At 47.1% G+C, this 18,690-nt stretch overlaps 1 protein-coding gene across 1 annotated transcript in view; it reads left to right on the plus strand.

Moving 5' to 3' along the window:
• Positions 1 to 236: 236 nt before the first annotated feature.
• Positions 237 to 18,690, plus strand: part of PGD (phosphogluconate dehydrogenase) — a 30,635-nt gene continuing 12,181 nt past the window's right edge. The window contains exons 1-8 of the mRNA XM_077458180.1: positions 237 to 391; positions 6,763 to 6,838; positions 8,398 to 8,577; positions 10,093 to 10,158; positions 10,326 to 10,444; positions 13,657 to 13,723; positions 16,501 to 16,635; positions 16,786 to 16,975. Of these exons, the coding sequence (XP_077314306.1) occupies positions 384 to 391; positions 6,763 to 6,838; positions 8,398 to 8,577; positions 10,093 to 10,158; positions 10,326 to 10,444; positions 13,657 to 13,723; positions 16,501 to 16,635; positions 16,786 to 16,975 (841 nt within the window). The 5' untranslated portion in view covers positions 237 to 383. The remainder of the gene's footprint in view (positions 392 to 6,762; positions 6,839 to 8,397; positions 8,578 to 10,092; positions 10,159 to 10,325; positions 10,445 to 13,656; positions 13,724 to 16,500; positions 16,636 to 16,785; positions 16,976 to 18,690) is intronic.

An 18,690-nucleotide genomic window follows, 5' to 3' on the forward strand; every position in this document is an offset into this window, starting at 1 on the left:
ATTAGTTAGGGGGCGGTGCTCTGTGTCTGGCTCCTCCTCCCTGCCTCTGCTCTTCTTTCTGATACTCATGCTGGCTCATCATTGCCCCACCTCCCCCCCCTCGCTCCAGCAGTGAAGGGGTGAACGGCTCAGCTGTTGATTGCTCCGGTCTAATTGGTCGTCCCACGGGCTGGCGAGCCTCCGTCCTACTCTATAGGGTGACGGAGAGCGGCGCCACGCCTACCGTGCGACGAATCTTCCAATGGCGGACGGGGAAGGGGGCGTGGCGTCAGGTGGCTTCAGAGGAGAGCTCGGAGTATAGAGGGAGGTTGTGTCACACGGCGACAGAGAGCGGAGAGAGGAGACATCCGGGCACCGGGACTACGTGACATCACTGAGGAACCATGGCTGAGTGAGTGCCGGGTACACTGAGGGGGGATAAGAGAAGAGTGCCGGGTACCCTGAGGGGGTGATGAGGGGAGAGCGCCGGGTACCCTGAGGGGGGGGGGATGAGGGGAGAGCGCCGGGTACCCTGAGGGGGGGGGATAAGGGGAGAGCGCCGGGTACCCTGAGGAGGGGGATAAGGGGAGAGCGCCGGGTACCCTGAGGGGGGGGGGGATAAGTGGAGAGCGCCGGGTACCCTGAGGGGGGGGATAAGTGGAGAGCGCCGGGTACCCTGAGGGGGGGGATAAGGGTAGAGCGCCGGGTACCCTGAGGGGGGGGATAAGGGTAGAGCGCCGGGTACCCTGAGGGGGGGGATAAGGGTAGAGCGCCGGGTACCCTGAGGGGGGGGATAAGGGTAGAGCGCCGGGTACCCTGAGGGGGGGGGATAAGGGTAGAGCGCCGGGTACCCTGAGGGGGGGGGATAAGGGTAGAGCGCCGGGTACCCTGAGGGGGGGGGGGATAAGGGTAGAGCGCCGGGTACCCTGAGGGGGGGGGGGGATAAGGGTAGAGCGCCGGGTACCCTGAGGGGGGGGATAAGGGTAGAGCGCCGGGTACCCTGAGGGGGGGGGGATGAGGGGAGAGCGCCGGGTACCCTGAGGGGGGGGGGATGAGGGGAGAGCGCCGGGTACCCTGAGGGGGGGGGGATGAGGGGAGAGCGCCGGGTACCCTGAGGGGGAGGGGGATGAGGGGAGAGCGCCGGGTACCCTGAGGGGGGGGGGGATGAGGGGAGAGCGCCGGGTACCCTGAGGGGGGGGATGAGGGGAGAGCGCCGGGTACCCTGAGGGGGGGGGATAAGGGGAGAGCGCCGGGTACCCTGGGGGGGTAAGGGGAGAGCGCCGGGTACCCCGAGGGGGGGATAACTGGAGAGCGCCGGGTACCCCGAGGGGGGATAAGGGGAGAGCGCCGGGTACCCTGAGGGGGGGCGATGAGGGGAGAGCGCCGGGTACCCTGAGGGGGGGGGATGAGGGGAGAGCGCCGGGTACCCTGAGGGGGGGGGGTGAGGGGAGAGCGCCGGGTACCCCGAGGGGGGATAAGGGGAGAGCGCCGGGTACCCCGAGGGGTGGGGGGCAGAGTATGGCAGGGCTGGGTTAAGCATCTTGGAGAGGGTGTTCTGTGTCGCATCTCTTGTATTACATTGTATCATCACATCTCCTGTAGCTCGGGGTCTTTTATTTATTTATTTATTTATTTATTTATTTATTTATTTATTTTTTTCCACTGAAAACATTTGTGGACTTGCAGTAATTTTGTGTTGTAGACGGAAGTTTGGGGACATCACAGACACCCTCAGTAGGTTATTATCACAGATCTGGGGGGGGTTTGGCTGTAGATGGGGGGGGGGGGGGGGCAGAAGGAGGATGATGATCGGCTTTTACATTTCTCCAAACACGAGGGAATCCACTGATCTTGGTCTATAATAATAAATGGTGATTTGGGCACCTCTCGGTTTTCTGCGGTCTCTGACAGTAATGTATTTAGGATCAGCCAATCACAGCTCAGCACTGTGTTTGATGTGTGAAATGCCCGCTGTACTCTAATGATGGAGGACTGTGCTGGAGGACTCGGGGATCGCTGTCACGGGAAGGGGATAGTTTGCTCTTCTCAGGAAATCTTTTACACGGCTTTAGTCATTCTTTCACAATAGATAAATGAAACTCTCCGTGTTCAATGCGGAGTCCACCCAAAGCTCACACTTCTATTTATTTTTTAGAATTATTTCCTTGTCTTTCATTATTTTTTTGCACACATTTTTCCATTTTTTTTTTATATATTTTTTTTTTTTTTTTTTAATAGAGATCAGCTTGTTATGTGAAGGGGAATCTTCCAGTGGAAAAGCCTGTTCTGGTGACAGCTGTTTGAGAGGGGATTTCTCCCACTTCCTGTTATGTCTCAGGCACAGGAAGTGACGGAAAATTTTCACAAGGGAGCAAAGACAGTAAAAAAGCTGTGTGGGTTTTTTATTTTTTATTTTAGCAGTTCCAACAGAATACAAGGTGACATATATAATTGTGGGTTGGAACAGGGGTCTCCATGGCCCACATCCAGCCCACTGCAAGATTTTACTCAGGCTGCCACAACGATGGTGTGATGGGAGGGGGGCTCTGATGTTGTTAAAGTGGGGTCTGATGCAAAAGGGGGGACTTTGATGGGAAGGGGGGTGGGGGTCTGATGTGAAAGGGGGACTTTGATGGAAACGCAGGGGGGCGTCTGATGGGGGGGGGGGGTGTTCTGATGTGAAAAGAGGACTTTGATGCAAATGGGGGGAGGGGTGTTCTGATGTGAAAGGGGGACTTTGATGGAAATGGGGGGGGGGGTGTTCTGATGTGAAAAGGGGGGTGTGATGTGAAAGGGGGACTTTGATGTGAAAGGGGGACGACTTTGATGGAAAGGGGGGGTGTGATGTGAAAGGGGGACTTTGATGGAAATGGGGGGGGGGGGGGTCTGATGTGAAAGGGGGACTTTTATGGAAAGGGGGCGGGGGATCTGATGTGAAAGGGGGACTTTTATGGAAAGGGGGCGGGGGATCTGATGTGAAAGGGGGACTTTTATGGAAAGGGGGCGGGGGATCTGATGTGAAAGGGGGACTTTTATGGAAAGGGGGCGGGGGATCTGATGTGAAAGGGGGACTTTTATGGAAAGGGGGCGTTGGGTCTGATGTCAAAGGGGGACTTTGATGAAAAGGGGGGGTCTGATGTGAAAGGGGGACTTTGATGGAAATGGGGGAGGGGGTGTTCTGGTGTGAAAGGGGGACTGCATAGGAAAGGGGGGGCTCTGATGTAAACCAGGGACTGTAATGGAAAGGCAGGACTGGGGGTTCTGATGCTAATGGGGACTGCGATGGAGAGGGCGGTGTCTAATGTGAAATTTTTTAGTGTTTTGTTTAATGGAAGGGGAGGGGGGCTCTGGTGTAACATAGGGACTCTGATGTGGAAGGGGGGGCATTCTTGGATTTTGTTTATTCATTTAAATTTCAATCTCTGGTGGTTCAATCTCTATTCATTGTAAAGATTATTAATAATAATAATAATATTATTATTTTATTTTTTTTCCATTCTGTCAATGTTTTTGGAGAATATACAATGTGGTCCTTGGAAAGATTGTAGATCCGGGGGAGGGGGGGGGGGGGTTAGAACATCGGAGCGGTCAGCCTCTGTCGGGAAATGATTCGTTACAATGTTGCGTCCTCTCGGATCTCTTGTCACCTCGGTGTCTTGGTGGCAGTAGCTGGATTGTCACACGGAAGTCAATAATCCTGGATAGTAAATCTGATCAGGCGGATTATCTAGCTGCTGTTTATTTTTGTATCCATTGATGCTGTGAAGTCATAGAAGGAAAGCCGATAGGACGCCGCAAGTAAAAGGCTGCCGCCCAGAACGCCCCGTGATCCTTGATTAAGCGTAGTATGATTTGGTAGCGTGGACAGGACAAGGTCATGTGACCGTCATAGAGGAACATTGGCTCAGTGTTGTACTACATGGTTGATTTTTAGATCTGAAGGCTATTTGTACGATCGTATAGTGTATTGCCCCCCCCCCCCCCCCCACATCACGGTCAAGTGGAGAGACAGAAATTTAGCACCGACCTGCAGCTTTTGAGGCAATGGAGTCTTCAATGACTTCAATCCTAGTAAGCTTTATTGTGTCTGGAGTTGGGCTTGAAAGTGTCCTAAAAATCATGTGACCTCCCTATCTGTGCAATTTGTCCCGGGCACAGCTGCTTGTAGCCTGTATTAGGAGAGCTTGTGTAAGGGTGACAGTGCACAACCACAAGTGGCAGACTGTTGTCACTCTACAACAGGAAGTGTCGGCACCAGGTCCTTCATAGTAAGATCAGCAGGAGTCCCCGGGTCTGTACACCTGCTGTGCCCATTATGAGGGTATCCCACCATCCCTGTGCTGGGTCTCCAGTCTTTATATCCACAGTGCCCATTATGAGGGGTCCCCACCATCCCTGTGCTGAGGTCCCGGGTCTGTACACCCAGGGTGCCCTTTATGAGGGCTTCCCACTATCCCTGCGCTCAGTTCCTGGATCTGTACACCCGCTGTGTCCATTATCAAGGGTTCCCACCATCCCTGCGCTCAGCTCCCGGGTCTGTACACCCGCTGTGCCCATTATGAGGGTATCCCACCATCCTTGTGCTGGGTCTCCAGTCTTTATACCTGCTGTGCCCATTATGAGGGGTTCCCACCATCCCTGTGCTGAGGTCCAGGGTCTGTACACCCACAGTGCCCATTATGAGGGGTTCCCACCATCCCTGTGCTGAGGTCCAGGGTCTGTACACCCACAGTGCCCATTATGAGGAGTTCCCACCATCCCTGTGCTGAGGTCCAGGGTCTGTACACCCACAGTGCCCATTATGAGGAGTTCCCACCATCCCTGTGCTGAGGTCCAGGGTCTGTACACCCACAGTGCCCATTATGAGGAGTTCCCACCATCCCTGCGCTCAGCTCCCGGGTCTGTACACCCGCTGTGCCCATTATGAGGGTATCCCACCATCCTTGTGCTGGGTCTCCAGTCTTTATACCTGCTGTGCCCATTATGAGGGGTTCCCACCATCCCTGTGCTGAGGTCCAGGGTCTGTACACCCACAGTGCCCATTATGAGGGGTTCCCACCATCCCTGTGCTGAGGTCCAGGGTCTGTACACCCACAGTGCCCATTATGAGGGGTTCCCACCATCCCTGTGCTGAGGTCCAGGGTCTGTACACCCACAGTGCCCATTATGAGGAGTTCCCACCATCCCTGTGCTGAGGTCCAGGGTCTGTACACCCACAGTGCCCATTATGAGGAGTTCCCACCATCCCTGTGCTGAGGTCCAGGGTCTGTACACCCACAGTGCCCATTATGAGGAGTTCCCACCATCCCTGTGCTGAGGTCCAGGGTCTGTACACCCACAGTGCCCATTATGAGGAGTTCCCACCATCCCTGCGCTCAGCTCCCGGGTCTGTACACCCGCTGTGCCCATTATGAGGGTATCCCACCATCCTTGTGCTGGGTCTCCAGTCTTTATACCTGCTGTGCCCATTATGAGGGGTTCCCACCATCCCTGTGCTGAGGTCCAGGGTCTGTACACCCACAGTGCCCATTATGAGGGGTTCCCACCATCCCTGTGCTGAGGTCCAGGGTCTGTACACCCACAGTGCCCATTATGAGGGGTTCCCACCATCCCTGTGCTGAGGTCCAGGGTCTGTACACCCACAGTGCCCATTATGAGGGGTTCCCACCATCCCTGCGCTCAGTTCCTGGATCTGTACAACCGCTGTGCCCATTATGAGGCGTTCCCACCATCCCTGTGCTGAGGTCCCGGGTCTGTACACCCACGGTGCTCATTTTGAGGGGTTCCCACCATCCCTGCGCTCAGTTCACGGGTCTGTACACACGCTGTGCCCATTTATGAGTAGTTTCCAGGTCTGTACATCTGCTGTGCCCGTTATGAGGATATCCCACCATCCCTGTGCTGGGTCTCCAGTCTTTATACCTGCTGTGCCCATTATGAGGGGTTCCTACCATCCCTGCACTCAGTTCCCGGGTCTGTACACCCGCGGTGCCCATTATGAGGAGTTCCCACCATCCCTGTGCTGAGGTCCCGGGTCTGTACACCCGCGGTGCCATTATGAGCAGTTCCCACTCTCTTTCTGTTATATTATGGAGAATTTAATAGGAGCTGGATGGGAACACCCAGAACTCCTAGACCAGTGATGGCGAACCTTGGCACCCCAGATGTTTTGGAACTACAATTCCCGGGATACTCATCTACACTGCAGAGTGCATGAGCATCATGGGAAATGTAGTTCCAAAACATCTGGGGTGTCAAGGTTCACCATCACTGTCCTAGATGGACAGGAACAGTCGGAAATTAGGGCAGGGGTATCTCCCTGTTGGAGAAGTCAGGGTGACTCTAGGCTCCTTCTATAACTAAAATATAATTTCTGGGTGGATTGAACATGAAAATGTCTTTTAATGTAAAGCCTGTTTGATGACCTCCACGGTCCCGTGGAGGAACGCTGTCCTAGCAGTCGCCCAATGGCCGTCATTATCTGTGTTTTGCACTCTCAGCATGGCTCTGCACTTTTTGCACGTCTGTTCCAAGGTCAACAACCTCCAATCACGTCTCTCGGTGAGCTGTGCCGGGTTCTGTGTATACAGCGCTCAGTAAATCCAGGAGTGTTCTCTCTGATACTATTCATATGTGATCGTGACTTGAAGCAGCATGTTTGAGATGGGTGTGGAGGGCGCTGTACCCATCCCTGTCCCGATATGAACTCCAGGCCTGGCCATTGGCATTAAATCTGCTTTTTATTGATCATTACTACTACTACTTCTTCTTCTCCCCCTACAGGGCTGACATCGCACTCATTGGATTGGCTGTCATGGGCCAGAATCTGATCCTTAATATGAACGACCACGGATTTGTGGTAAGTGCTGCTGGTGATGTAAGGCATGTTGGCTCAGCGCTCTGTTATGTAATGCCTCATGTTAGTTTTCTTCCTCGTCAGCAGCGAACCTTCAAAATGATGCAACTGTAAATTGCACAAACACACCAAACCTGGTGCAAACAGGCAAACCACTGAAAAAAATAAACAAAGGTGGAAGTCATCTATGGGGATTGTTCTGCCTATTAAAGGATTTGAGATGCAGTCCTGAGATTTACACAGCCGTGCCAGCTTGGTGACCTGACTTTTCTATAGTGCAGTTAAAGCTGAACTCGGGAGAATTGCAAAACTACCCCTGCGGTGGGATTTCCCCCTTCACTGCAAGGGTTAAATGCTGTTTTTTTTTTTGTTTTTTGTTTAGAGTACCTTAACCACTTAAAGTGGTAGTAAACCCATCGATTTAAACAGTTTCAAAAAACGGCATGCCGGGAATGCTAACTGCACATTGGCTGTGCTCTCAACCAAACTGTCAAACCACCCAATGGCTGGTGTCATAACGAATCACATGTGCAGCACCGTGGCAGCTGAAGATTAAATAGAGGCAAAGATGGCAGCTTCCGTGGATGAAAATGATAGGGGAGTCTACTTACACTTTAAAGGGTGTTTCCCTCCCCCCCCCCTTATGCATTCTATGGGCATTAAAGTGAAAAACCTCCTGTGATGCAGCATCCCGCCCCCCCTTTTTACTTACCTGAACCTGGGCTTTCCAGCGACGGGGACGAGCACACCCGCTCCAGCCCGTGTCTCAGGTCCTTATTGGATAGATTGATGGCAGCGCAGCCATTGGCTCCTGGTGCTGTCAATCAAAATCCAGCATCGCAGATATACTGCGGCAGGGCAACCCTCCTGCACGAAATCGGGTACGGGATTTTGTGTAGAGTCTGGGGACGCATGCCGCTGGCGACCCGCTCCCGATATGATTGGACACAGCGGGAGCCAATTAGTGCGGCTGCCGGTTCCCGCAGCAGGTGGAGTCCCGCCTGGGAAATAAAAAATGAAGTCAGCAGATTTTTAATATAAGGACACTTACCTGTCCAGGGAGCCTGCTATGTCCTCACCCGAAGCCGAGCCCGTCCCTCGGACCCTGGTGGAGGCACTGCCATCCTTACAAAGGGAAACAGGAAGTGAAGCCTTGCGGCTTCACAGCCTGTTTCCTACTGCGCATGCACGAGTTGGGCTGTGCTTTCTGAATGGTGCCTGCTGTCTTCTGGGACCTGTGTGTCTACCAGAATGCAGCGGGTTGGGAGGAGGAGGGGCCAGACATTGCGTAGTTCGCCGCACAAAGTGCAGCAAGCTATGCCCGGAAGTCAGAGCAGATCCCCCGGAAGGCTCCAAATGTGGCACCGGAGGTGGGGAGGGGAGGACATTTACATGTTTCTCCAATAAAGGGTCTGCCTGCTTGCTTAAGATTATTATTATTTTTAACATTATTTCAGCTTTTGTTCTACTTTTTTTATTATCAGGCTGGTTGATCTTTTGCAGGTTTTATTGTTCTCTGCCCCATTTTTTTTTTTAACCACAGCCTTCCCTGTCCTCTCCAGGTCTGCGCATTTAACAGGACGGTGTCTAAAGTGGACGAGTTTCTGGCCAACGAAGCGAAAGGCACCAAGATTATCGGAGCCCGTTCACTGCAGGAGATGGTGTCCAAGCTGAAGAAGCCGCGCCGGGTGATGATGTTGGTGAAAGCCGGCCAGGCCGTGGACGATTTCATCCAGAGCCTGGTAAGCCATATTTTTGAAGGTCTCTATCACCTTCTCAGGTTCTGGAGAGCGTGGTTATTAAATTGTCTGCTTCTTGGGTGTATTAGAACAGTGACAGCTGGGGCCCTACAGTTTTAAAGTGGAACCACGCTGCATCTGAGCACCACAAACTAAAAAAAAACGCTATTTAATTCATTTTTTAATATTCAAGGGAAAACCCATCTATCCATGTCTCCATGCTTTATTTTTGCTGAGAAATCACTTTAAAAAATAAATAAATAAATAACTCCTGGGCATTTTTGGCTGTAGCCATCTTGGGTCCATCTGCTCTTTTCTCAGCTAAGCACACCCTCCTGCCTGCATGCCTGAGCTAACACCCCCTCCTTGCCTGAAGACTCATTTGTCATTTGTCTAGGCAAGAAAGCTGGAAGTAACTGAAAAAATCTAAACAAAAAAGGCCAAAACAAGTAAAAATTATATACATTCCTATCTAGTCACTAATACTAGCAGCTTTAGGGCTAGAAATCGTTAATGTTGATAGCGTGAAAGACTTTCTTTAAAAAAAAAAAAGCTAGACTTTAGTTTTATGTCCTAGAAATTACCTTACCATTTCAATCTGCTACCAAAACCAACAGAATGTTTTGGCAGCAGTGATAGTGTGTGTACACACTTATTAATATTATGTTTGCGGGTTTCCTCCCACACTCCAAAGACATGCTGGTATGATAATTGGTTCCTGTCTAACTTGGACCCAGTATGTGTATGTATGAAATGTGAGTTGGAGACCTTAGATTGTAAGCTCCTTGTGTGCAGGGACTGATGTGCATGTAAAGCACTGTGTGGAGTGAATTTCAATTAATATATAAATCTCTCCCTCTCCCCACTTCTTTTTTTTTTTTTTTTTTTTTATAGCACAAAAAATAAAAACCTCAGAGGTGATCAAATGCCACCAAAAGAGAGCTCTATTTTTTTTTTTTGGGGGGGGGCGAATTTCGTTTGGGTACAGCGTTGCACGACCACGCAATTGCCAGTTAAAGCAAAGCAGTGGCAAATTGTAAAAAGTGCTTAATTTGTACCTTTCCAGAGCGGTAAAAGATCTGAGATATAAGGTGGTGTATTAACATTTCTTGTATGTGGTCTGACATTTTGGAGGCTCAAATTTTTTCCAGTTGTCTATGTACATTTTTTGGCCAGTACCACAGAGGTACATGTTGGTCATTGAACACGTTCATTTCTAACCAAAATACTTTTCAACACAATCTTTTATCATTACTCCTTTATGTACACGGCCTTCTTTTTTTTTTTTTGTATTTTTTTTTTTTTTGTATCGTTGTTACAGTGCAGGTTGCACCCTGATCCCACCTGTGACATATTGACATTGGTTTGCCATGAATATGAATTGACGTGATGCCAGCTTCCTATAATAATAATCTGACTCATTACTTTTGTGTACTGATATATTTGTTTCTGCCTGCCAAAAAAAAAAAAAATCATAGTTTTCTACTTCTGAGCTTGTGTTTTATTTTTTGGTTGCAGGTTCCATTACTGTCACCTGGTGACATCATCATCGATGGTGGGAACTCTGAATACCGAGATACTACAGTAAGTTTTAGAAGACCGATGCAATAGCCTGACAACTGCTCTGTCCCTTGTAGTGTTTGTCTATTTTTTATTTATTTTTTGTTTTTTAACAATTGTAATATATGTACTTTTGAAACTCTGTAATTGATACATGCACCAAGTGTATAAATGTTGAATTTATTTTTCAGAGGCGATGTAAAGAACTGAGGCCAAAGGGGATCCTGTTTGTTGGCAGCGGAGTTAGTGGTGGGGAAGATGGCGCAAGATATGGGCCCTCTTTGATGCCTGGAGGAGACAAGGAAGCTTGGTACGCTCTGCATTCTATTCTCAGATCTTGCACAGGTAGCATTGCATGAAGGTGCGCAGTGTTTGTAGCTGCATTGTGGATGGAATTCTAGTGGTGGTATGCATCTGGTCTTATGCAGACTATACTAAGAGCAAATTCATTCCTGCAACCACAGCTTCCTGCCGATCCAATGTAATCTCCCGGTAGGGGGAGCCGCCCCCGCTGGGAGAAGACGGTAAAGAATTGCTAAAGGCTAAATCAGCTGGTAGCGATAATCGCATGTAAAATCCAGCAGGCTGGTTGTATGAAATGGATTGATCAACTTGGTAAGTTTTTTTTTTTTTTTTTTTAAATTACAAGTCTAAAACAGTCCTAAGGCCAACCTTTTTAGATGCTGCTTGAACCATGCACACAGTAGGCTGGCACACGGGGTGCGCCCGGGCACACTCTAATCACCCCGTGTAGTGACGTTTTTCCCCTGCTTCCCCTCTGCGGTGCTGCCCGCTTCCCTCCTCTCCTGGAAGGGGCTGGTAAATATTTCATTAACCAGTCTTTGTTTTCTGAATGAACACAGTGAGTGATCCTCAGACAGGAATGAAGATAGGAGATTGCTCCTGTCTTCATTCTTATCTGAAGCATAGTAAACTGTTTACTGCAGGCTGCAGAGAGCCTGTGCATCAGCTCTGTGACTCAGATCGTGGTTGCAATGCTCTGCAGTCCAAAACACAAGCTTGTTTTTTTAATGTTACACTTTTAAATCATCTCATCATTGGCACTTTTTTTGCAAAAGGAGTACTAAGCTCAATTTTAGAATTTTGCAAGGTTATAAAAATGCAGTTGCCCAATAGGATAAAGACCGACTCTCTCTAGGTTTTTGTGCAGGACATAAAATTAAAAGCATATTTGTTGCACTTGCAGAATAAAAAACTTGGTTGGGAGTCTATCGAGGGCCGCGGTATAGAAAGGATCTTCAGCCCCTCTGTACAGCTAGCTAAAGGAGGAGAGGATGCAAATGAAGCCCTGGACTGATCTTTGCACACTCCCAAAGAAATAAAATACCAGGGCAGGAGATGGCCTTGGAGAAATTCTGGTGCCCTTAACTTAGCCGATTCATCGGTATCTGCGCGGGAGTGATGTCCTCTGCATGAGTAGGACCTGAACCTTCTCATAACTGATTGTGGAGAAGCAGAGAGATGGTGAATGACATTATTTGCTGTATGCTTGTTTCAGGTCTTTCATGCAGAAGTATGAAAATGAGGCAACAGTGCTTTTCAGAAGGAAGTTGATTCACAGCTCCTATGTTTACTTTAACCACTCCCTGGCCAGCCTATAGCAAAATGGGGTTTCATTGTAAACTTTGTATGACATCCTTCAGAACAAGCAGCTCCTGCGCAACCCAGGGGAAAGCGGCGATCGATGGGTCGCTCGGACAAAGCACATCTCCGATCACGGTAAAGAGCATATGATGTAGGCTCTTTACCATGTGATCAGCTGTGTCCAATAACGGTTGCTTGCAGTGTAAATAGAAAGTGACGGTTATTGTCATTCCTCTCCACACGCGTTGTCCTAAACAAAAACATAAATGTAAAACAATGAGTCATGTGTCTTCCAACTGACAACAGTGTAATGCCTTCGCTTTGATAAAAAGTGCACAAACGTTTGTTTATTAAATTCCTCCACTGCCTAAATAAAGTATGTACTCTTACCAGAGCGTATTGACCACCTATTACGGCGGCGGGGAGGGGGGGGGGGGTTTAATAAGACTTGTGTATCTTGTATGCTCCATCCACGCTTGCTGTTCCACATCAAAGAACAAGAGGAATCATCCAGCAGTCCCCTCTGAGCGCTAGTCCTCACTCCTCAGGTCCCGAAGCAAGATGTCCAGTGGGATATGTCAATATAAAGATAAACGGCAATTGTGTAAAATCCTTAAAAATCTGCTTTATTTAGGGAACGCATAGCATGCCATTACATGGGTCCGATCCTCCTTGGTCCAAACACAAGGACATTGGATCAATGCAAATGCGATGACATGAGATAAACCTTACCCAATCGGTTTTGTTACAATAGAACTTCTACCGGAGCATGATTGCGATGATCAGATGAGACGCCTCTATTGTAACTAACTAATGCAACTTGAGAACAGAATAGTGCTTATTTAGGGTTTGCAATAGTAGTGAAAAAAAAATAGTCACTACGATTGCAATCAATCACTCATTGGTTTTTATATTTAATTTTATTTACAGTATTTATTAGGGATGCACTGAATGGGTCTTTTGGTGCCGATACCGAAAATGAAAAATACACTAGGCTGAAAAACCGAAACGGCACCGATACCGAAAATGACTGACTGCTTTTAAAAAATATTTTTATACAGGAGGTGGTCAGAGACTGGGGACACGGTTCAGGAGGTGGTCAGAGACTGGGGACACGGTTCAGGAGGTGGTCAGAGACTGGGGACACGGTTCAGGAGGTGGTCAGAGACTGGGGACACGGTTCAGGAGGTGGTCAGAGACTGGGGACACGGTTCAGGAGGTGGTCAGAGACTGGGGACACGGTTCAGGAGGTGGTCAGAGACTGGGGACACGGTACAGGAGGTGGTCAGAGACTGGCGACATAAGAGATAAGTGTGTTGTTCCCCGTGCAGCCAGTGATGCAGCAAAGAGAGGAGAGCCGCCAATCTGGACGGGTGATCTGTCTATCAAAGTTCCCAGGACAAGGGGGAGGGGCTGTATGTGACGGGGGAACACACAGCTATTGAAATTAAAGCTGTGATGTTCCCGGTGCTCTATTGAACCAGACAGCGGAGGCGGCTCTCCTGCGCTATACACCTCCCATGATGGGAGGCCCCGCCCAGGCTCCGCCCCATTTTCGGCTCAATTATCGGACGTTTTTTCCTTTCGGCAAATTGCCGAAAAGGGCATTTTTGGCCGATATGTTTCGACGGCCGAAATTTCGGTGCATCCCTAGAATTTATGTATGTGCGCGGCTTTTTTCTTTTGTTATCTTATTGTGTTTACGTGTATCTTGTAAAACTGAACTGCAGCGATTTTTTTTTTTTTTTTTTTTTTTTTTTTTTTTGTTGTTGTTGTTGTTGTTGTTGTACTAGTGTAGATTTAGTTTTAGCCCGGTATTTATTTTTCTTTTTGATCTTATATAGGGTTTGTTTCAGGCATATTGTCAAATCCTCTTTTTGTGATAACGCTAATAGATTTCTTTTGTATTTCCATCAGGCCTTTTATCAAAGACATCTTCCAGAGCATAGCTGCCAAGGTTGGGAACGAGCCATGCTGTGATTGGGTGTGTATTCAGAAACCTACGCTGTATCTGTGCGCCGAGGGTTTTTTTTTTTTTTTTTATATACAGTTTCACAACACTTTGTCATAATGAAGGTCTTAGTGCTGCAAGGACAGCAGACTCTTGGCATTATTAATTCCTAGACAGTGTTGAAATGTGTATCCAGAACCACTGATTTATAGAGCCAGTATAACTAAAGGCAAAACTTATTTTTGGTAGTTTTGGAGAGCGTGGAGATGGATTGGAACACCTCTCATGTATTTACTATTTGTGCCCCTGCTAGGGAGATTTACGCTCTTTTTGTCCTGTTTACCATTATTGTTTGAAAGTTAACCCAAAATTTGGATATAGATATATATAAATAAATATATATATATTTTTTTATTACATCAGAGCAGGAATAGAGGGGGAACCTTCCAATGGGGACACTAGTTCTGGTGACATTCCAGGATTCTCTCACTTCCTGTTTTTTTCTATGCAACAGGAAGTGAAGGGAAATCTCCCTTATGGGACACAGATGGCAAAAAAAAAAAAAAACACTGACAGGTGTGATAACCCCACCTTGCGCTATCAAAATGAAAAAAGTTCTTTCTTTAGTTGCACTCTATTTGCTTTGTTTCCAGGCTGCAATCACTCAACTGTGTAAAGAACTGGAAATCATGGGTTCTATAAAGTAAACCCATAGTGGCCTAGTGGTTGGCACTTGTGCTTTGCAGCACTGGGTCGTTGTTTCAAATCCCAGCCAGGACACTTTTATCTACATGGAGTTGGCATATTCTCTACCTCTCGCTCCTATTTTTATTTTTTTTCTTCCTCTCCTTTCCACACGCCACAGTTGGTTCCTGTCTACAATTGGCCCTAATATGATGGTCTGCTGGTTACAAAGGATGGGGAGATAGAGAAGGTATTGAATTTATTCTTCTCCTCAGTCTTCACGAGGGAACAGAGGACAGAATTAAAATTAGACTTGGGGAAACTTGACATTAATAAATCACCAGGACCAGATGGCTTGCACCTGAGGGTACTTGGGGAACTTGATCAAGTAATTGCCAAACCATTGTTCCTAATTTTTATTGACAGGAATGCTACCAGCTGATTGGAGAAAAGCCAATGTAGCACCAATATTTAAAAAGGGCCCAAAATACATTCTTGGGAATTACAGGCTAATTAGCCTAACCTCAATAGTTTAAAAAAAAAAAGGCATGCCGGGAATGCTAACTGCACATTGGCTGTGCTCTCAGCCAAACTATCAAACCATCCAATGGCTGGTGTCATAACGAATCACATGTGCAGCACCATAGCGGTTGAAGATTAAACAGAGGCAAAGATGGCAGCTTCCTTGGCTGAAAACGATAGGGGAGTTTACTTCCACTTTAAGCAATGAAGTTGTAGTAATTTTAAAACCACATAGATTTTATAAATCTATTTCTAAGGAATCTGAAGCATTTAAGGTCACGTGGGTGGGTTGATAAGATTGTGCAGAGCTTAAGAAATTAGGTGAAACTTTGCTTTGCAAAGAATACGCGAAATGGTAAAATACCCAATCGCATACGAGGGGAAAAAAAACTTAAAAAAGTATTTTGCTTGTACATGATTGGATGATGGAAGTCCAACAGCCTCCCCTCATTTGCTAAGCTCTGGAGTAGCTGTACTTGCAGAGTGCTCAGTAGAGCTGCACAATTAATCATTAAAAAAATCGTGACCTCGATTTAACCCCTCCTGAGATCTCTATTGCAGAGTTTGACAATTCTTTCATATAACAAGTGGAGAGACTTATCTGCTCACTCAGCTGTCAAAAGAAAACATCTGGGCAGTCTGCTAAGTTTAACATGAAACATTGTAACTAACTCTTCTTTCGCAGATCAAAGGGAGAAACTTCTGTGTGGAAAAAATAAAAATAAAATCCAGTCCACCAAGTTTTTAAACAAGTGTACATGCAGGAAGTTTAACCACTTAAGTCTAAATCTTTTTCCTGACACTTGTTTCTTAAAGTGGTGTTGCACAGAAAAAAAAATCATTAAAATTCCTAAAAAAAAAAAAGAAATATAAAATAATTCCAAGTGGTGTGTGTGTGGTGTTTAAAAAAAAAAAAAAAAAAACTCCCCTCTAAATGCCTGTTGCTAGGGTGTCCCTTGTAGCCTGCCTTCTTCAGTGCCTGGGCTGGTGACATCACTTCCCCTTGGCACAGGAAGAGCTCAGCTCTGCCCCTTCCCTCCTGTCAGTCATCCGGGACACGTGACAGGTCCCAGATGACTGCGTGGCCAATCGCGGCGTGCGCCGCCACTCGCGTATGTGCAGTGGGGGCCTGGCTGTGAAGCCACAGCCGGGTGCCCACAGTTGCAATGCCGGCGTAGATTCCCCCCCCCCCCACATCGCTGGACCCCGGAACAGGTAAGTGTCTGATTATTAAGTCAGCAGCTGCCGTATTTGTAGCTACTGACTCCTCCTCCCTTCTCTACACTTTTTTTATTTTATTTTATTTTTTTATGTGAAAGATGTTACGCCGTGAGTTTTGTGATCTGTCTTCTAAGCAAAAAAAACCAAAAGGGGGAAAAAAAAACGATTCTCATTCCAGCCAGAATCGTGCAACTCTAGTGCTCAGTCTATTTGCCTTTAGTAAATCCTCCCCTCTGTTGTGCTGAGATGCAGATAACCGTAACTTCTTCATCCCGTCCTTCCTGCACTGTCATTTACCAGGAAGGCTTATTCAACGTGCTTCCAAAATATTCTCCCCCCCCCCCCCCGGTCCTTTTTATAATATATTTTGTCTTTATGTCCAGGTGGGTGATGAAGGTGCCGGCCACTTTGTGAAGATGGTGCACAATGGCATAGAGTATGGAGACATGCAGCTGATCTGTGAGGCTTATCATCTGATGAAGGACATCCCGTCCTTGGATCAAGCTGAAATGGCAAAGGTGAGCGAGCGCCCCCCCCCCCCGTCCCCCACCGGCCCCTCCTCCACCCCCCCCCACCGGCCATCGGAATCTCTAACTTTTCTGAGAATCCACAGAAGATTAGTTCACATTCTTTTGTGTTCTTTATCCTTCTTTGTTTTTGTAATTCAGACATTTGAAGAGTGGAACAAGAGTGAGCTGGACTCCTTCCTAATCGAGATCACAGCCGACATCCTAAAATTCCGGGACGCCGACGGCACCCCCTTGCTGCCCAAAATCCAGGACACAGCCGGGCAGAAAGGAACAGGAAAATGGACGGCAATCTCTGCCCTGGATTTCGGTGTTCCTGTGACCCTCATTGGTGAGAATGCCATCAGTGCTTTAATGTGCATTTCCACTTTTGCAGCTAAATTGGGATAATACCTACATTATATTTGTTACATGTTCCCAATAACTTATTATAACTTAAAGGTAAATTGCATTCAAGTGCTTTTTACTAGCTTAAAAAAATAAATATGTCCATGCTCTCCCTGCTTTGTGATGTTGAGGGAGCCATGCAGTAATACTACAGTCCCGTTTTGTTTAAAAAAAAAATGTCATGCTTACCTGCTCTTTGCACAGAGCAGCCCAGATCCTCCTCTTCTCGGGTCCCCTGCTGGCGCTCCTGGCCCCTCCTTCCTGTTGAGTGCCCCCCTACAGCAATCAGCTTCCTGTGGGGGCACTCAAGTCGAGTCGCAGCTCCCTGTGTCCATTGAAACATGGAGCTGCGGCCCAGGCCTCATCCCCCTCTCTCTCCTCATTGGCTCACTGACTTACTGTCTGAGCCAATGAGGAAGTAGAGTCCCAGACAGCCGTGTGTCTCGTGCAACATCGCTGGATCAAGATGGGGCTCAGGTAAGTATAAGGGGGGCAGAGAGGGGCTGCAGCACACAGAAGACTTTTTATCTTAATGCATAGAATGCATTTAAGATAGAAGAAAAAAAGACTTGCCGTTACTACTAGTTTAATATAATTAGTCTGTACTGTTTGCAGTTCCTCATCACCTGTAAGCTAGATTTTAACACTGATTTTAACACTGTCATAAAAAGGGTTAAAAACATACAAAACGCTCCTCCTGCATACACACACACTAGACAACTATTTTTTTTTTTTTTTTTTTTTTTTTTTTCCAAAAACGCACACACACACACTTTAGAAAAAAAACAAAAAATAGTTGTGTGTGTGTATGGGAAAGAAAAAATATATAATATACACTAAGTAAAAAATAAATTGTGTGTGTGTGTATGTGTATATATATATATATATATATATATATATATATATATATATATATATATATATATATATATATATATACATATACACACACACACACACGGCAGCAGTACCCAAATACCACCAAAAGATATATATTAAAATACAACAGCGTTCATGACCGCGCAATTACCAGTTAAAGTGGCAAAGTGCTGAATAGCAAGAAAGAAAAATGGCCTAGTTGTGAAGGGGGTAAAACAACCTGAAGCTGAAGTGATTAAACAGTCACAACGTAAATGATTTGGTGGCAATTCCTTACAGGAATGTGACGTTTCATATAAAATGTTGCAATAGTGAAACAATAAAGCGGCTGTTGTTGTGACTATACCATATCTGTGTGCATCGTGAAGACTTGGGTCAGCTTGCTGGGACCCGCCTGTATCTCCATCGGGATAAAGGAGCAATGTGGCCACATTGCCAACAGCTGGCAGAGGAGCATTTTGCGAATTAAAAAAAAAAAAAAAAAGTTTTTATAACCATGTCTACGTTTTGTGACTGTTTGGTAACAGTTTCAGTTGCTACGCTAGGTTTCAGCACTTTTAGTTGTTGTGCAAAGATGGTTCTGTATTTGCAAAGCCATTTCTAAAGAGGAACCGCTGCAATGCAATGAAAATAGATTCTTGTGCTCTTCTGTCTCAGAGCCAAATCATGATTGCAATGCACTAAGATGCAACAAGACGCATATGCGTTGACAAATGGCCCCTAATGTGTGTTTATCAGATGGTGCTCAATGGCAGTGACATGCAGATATGTGTGATGTTT

The sequence above is a fragment of the Lithobates pipiens genome, unplaced genomic scaffold (assembly GCF_037356315.1).
Source record: "Lithobates pipiens isolate NorthernLeopardFrog02 unplaced genomic scaffold, aLitPip1_a1.2 Scaffold_27, whole genome shotgun sequence".
Lineage (NCBI taxonomy): Eukaryota > Metazoa > Chordata > Amphibia > Anura > Ranidae > Lithobates > Lithobates pipiens.